The 3,054-nt window shown below is 39.4% G+C and overlaps 1 protein-coding gene across 1 annotated transcript; it reads right to left on the bottom strand.

The window, feature by feature from the left end:
• Positions 1-531: 531 nt before the first annotated feature.
• nppb (natriuretic peptide B) lies at positions 532-1,357 on the bottom strand. The gene is made up of 2 exons (XM_061075487.1): positions 1,235-1,357; positions 532-798 (listed from the first exon to the last, which is right to left on the bottom strand). The coding sequence occupies exons 1-2, from the start codon at positions 1,337-1,339 to the stop codon at positions 532-534; spliced, it is 372 nt and encodes a 123-aa protein (XP_060931470.1). The 5' UTR covers positions 1,340-1,357.
• Between the last annotated feature and the right edge of the window lie 1,697 nt (positions 1,358-3,054).

Genomic DNA, 3,054 nt, shown 5'->3' with positions numbered 1-3,054 from the left:
CAGGAAAATGAGATACCATCACAAATGGTCACTGGAAATCACTCCAGATAGATATTAATCAGGTCTGCCTTACTGTTAAATTTAAGAAGACATTTATTAAAACATTACAATACAGAGCAATCTTACATTTAATTCAAGTAAATATGCCTCAAGCCACAAACAATGTCAATAAATATTAGTTAATAAATAGCAATCAGATAAAAATATCTTTTGGTAGATGCGTTGCAGTTCCAGAATGTAGATGGTAAGACTTCATCTTTACTTTGAACCTGCAAGAGAAAAAGATAACAATTATTTTAGAAATATACATATTTTGTCATTAATTCAATTAATGGAACAAATATGTGTGGACTATAATACTGAGCACATTTAAAAACTGCATGAAAGGAAAAATCAACATTGAACTACTTCGGTGCTTTCAGTGGATGTGGATTATGAGTGTTACAATTATTTTTTCATTAGATTAATGGATACACAAAGGTTACTAGTTTGGCCCGGAGCTGCTGGGTTGCTGTGCTTGTTGAAGTGCGGTTACTGTATCTTACTGTATCTGCCAACAGTGTTGCACCCCAGGGAGCTCATAGATCCTATTCTGTCCATCCGTCGACCAAAGCAGCCAGAGGATCTCCTTGATGAATCGTTGCGGAGGCTCTTCAGGTTCTTAGCTGAGAAAAATTCCTTGATTGCAGCCTCATCCAGTCCAGTTTGGGGCTGCCGTCCATCTCCTCCCTTCTCTGTATACAGGCTATCCAGGCCATCATGTTCGGAAAATGACTCCTGTAGTCTGTGAAGCAGCAGCTGCATCACCAAGACATAAGATGGTTACGGTTTTGAAGATTAAAAGAAGCATTTGTAATATTTCCGTATTTAATTTTGTGGGTTATACAGTTGCGGCCTTAGTGATATATAATATACATTTGTTATTTACTTATAGCGCCAATTCAATTGCAGATGGCACATAATAAGATCACCAACCCACAATAAATCGCATGTGGTTGCAGAAGCCCACATTGAAAGTTGCTGTTAATGAAACAATAATAGGTTCAAAAACAGTCATCTTCATCTAATACATTGTTTTAATCTCTTATCTTTTCTCTAGGATAGCTGAAGTTTGATACTTCACATGACTTTAAGCTGTTTTTCTCTTCTTGATTTCCTTATGTTCACATGGCACAGTCCCAAAACTCCAACTTTCCAAAAGCAGGATTCTGAAAAAACTAATTTGGAGACTCACGTTTAAGATGTCCATGTCAGTGTCAGTCAAACCGGTGCTGATGGGATACGTGCTGAGCAGCTGCAGGTTTAAGATGATGCAGAGTGAAACGAGAGACCAATGCATATTTTTCTGTGAGTTCCTCTTGAGCTTATCAAATAAGAAGGAAGGATGATCTGGGGATTTTTTTCTGGTAGCTTTGGATGCTGGAACCCACAACAACACCCTTTTATACTTAAGCCTGACACACATAGTTATGCCAGGAATTGTACTGGCATTCCTGACACCTCATTCTGATAACAGGAGCTGTCGGAAACGGCTCCTTTTAAAGTGTTGTCTCTTAGATATAGGAAATTCGTATGACATGTCTGCTTCTATTTGGTATTTAGTTTCGCAAACATACTCAACCCCCCCCCCCCCCCCCCCCCCCGCGGGGACAGGACAGTGTTGTCACTGAGCTACGGGAAGTAGTAAACTTATACACACCATGACAGTGTTTCTAAATTGAGTAGTGTACGTGGTTGTGGCAGGGTAGCCTGCTGGTTTGAAAGATCAGCCACTCTGCTAAAGGGTCCTTGATAAAGTCACCACTCTCATACCAGCTAGAGAAAACCCTATGAAACATCACATGGATATTTCTGACTTATATAATGGCTAAAATGCAGAACTAAAGTAAAAAAACATGGATACACCCAAAAGTTTAGCTCTGATAGATTTCATAGTGACATTCCTGTGAAGCCAATATGTTTGCCTACATTTTGATCTAACAATAATGTATGATAACCTCCATTTGTGGCTTTGAGAGAAGTTTTATCACACAAGAAGTTGCTGACAATCTGTCTTTATTTCAATCTTGCTCTTTTGCTAGATAGACCTTAAGTCCCATTCATCATTTTGGGCCGTTTTTTGTGATCATTGAGCGAACAATAGATCTTAAAAAATTCATAGCATACCATTTGGCGTAATTGAGTATTTTTTAATATTTCTTGTGTATGTGCGACAAAAATTGTGGGAGGAGTACCAGGACAAACCTTTTTACGGAAGAAGTCACAATACTTAAAAAATTCCTCCCGAGAAATTTTGAATAAGTGCCTAGTGCTTGCTGCCGGCTTGAGAGAGACATTTTATAAAAGCTGCATGTTTGTAACATCAATGAGGTTCATGAATTAGAGAGAGAGAGAGACTGTTTTAGTTTGAACCTTCATTCGGGTTTCCTGGTAACATCCTGTAACCATCCGGAGGCTTTAATTTTGAAAATCCAGCTTCCTTCAAGCTTCATGGTAAGGTCTTAACCCTATTCAAGGGATTTTATTTAAAAAATCCAGCCTCCCTCAGGCTTCCTGGGAAGGTCTAATTAACATCCCGGGCTTTTATTTTGAAAATAAAGCCTCAATTCTTGCTTGCTGGTAACGTCCTGTAACTATCTGGGGGTTGGGGGGGGCTATTTGAAAATCCAGGCTACTTTGGGTTTCCGGGTAACTCACTGTAACTATCTGGGGGATTTTATTTGAAAATCCAGCCTCCTTTCGGGCTTCCTGGTAACTTCCTGTAATTATCAGGGATTTTTTATTTTGAAACTCCACGCTCCTTTCAGGTTTCCTAGTAACTTCCTGTTACTCTCTGGGGGTTTATTTAGAAACTCCAGGCTCTTTTCAGGTTTCGTGGTAACTTCCTGTTACTATCTGGCGGGTTATTTTGAAAATCCAGGCTCCTTTCGGGTTCCCGGGTAAATTACTGTGACTATCTGGGGGGTTTATTTTGAAAATCCAGCGATGAGTCAATATTGACGTATGTATCTGATCAGGGCGGGACTGTGATTGTGTGAAAGATGTTTGAGGCTG

This window comes from Limanda limanda, chromosome 7 (assembly GCF_963576545.1).
Source record: "Limanda limanda chromosome 7, fLimLim1.1, whole genome shotgun sequence".
Taxonomy (NCBI): domain Eukaryota; kingdom Metazoa; phylum Chordata; class Actinopteri; order Pleuronectiformes; family Pleuronectidae; genus Limanda; species Limanda limanda.
This window is presented reverse-complemented; position numbering and strand designations above follow the sequence as displayed.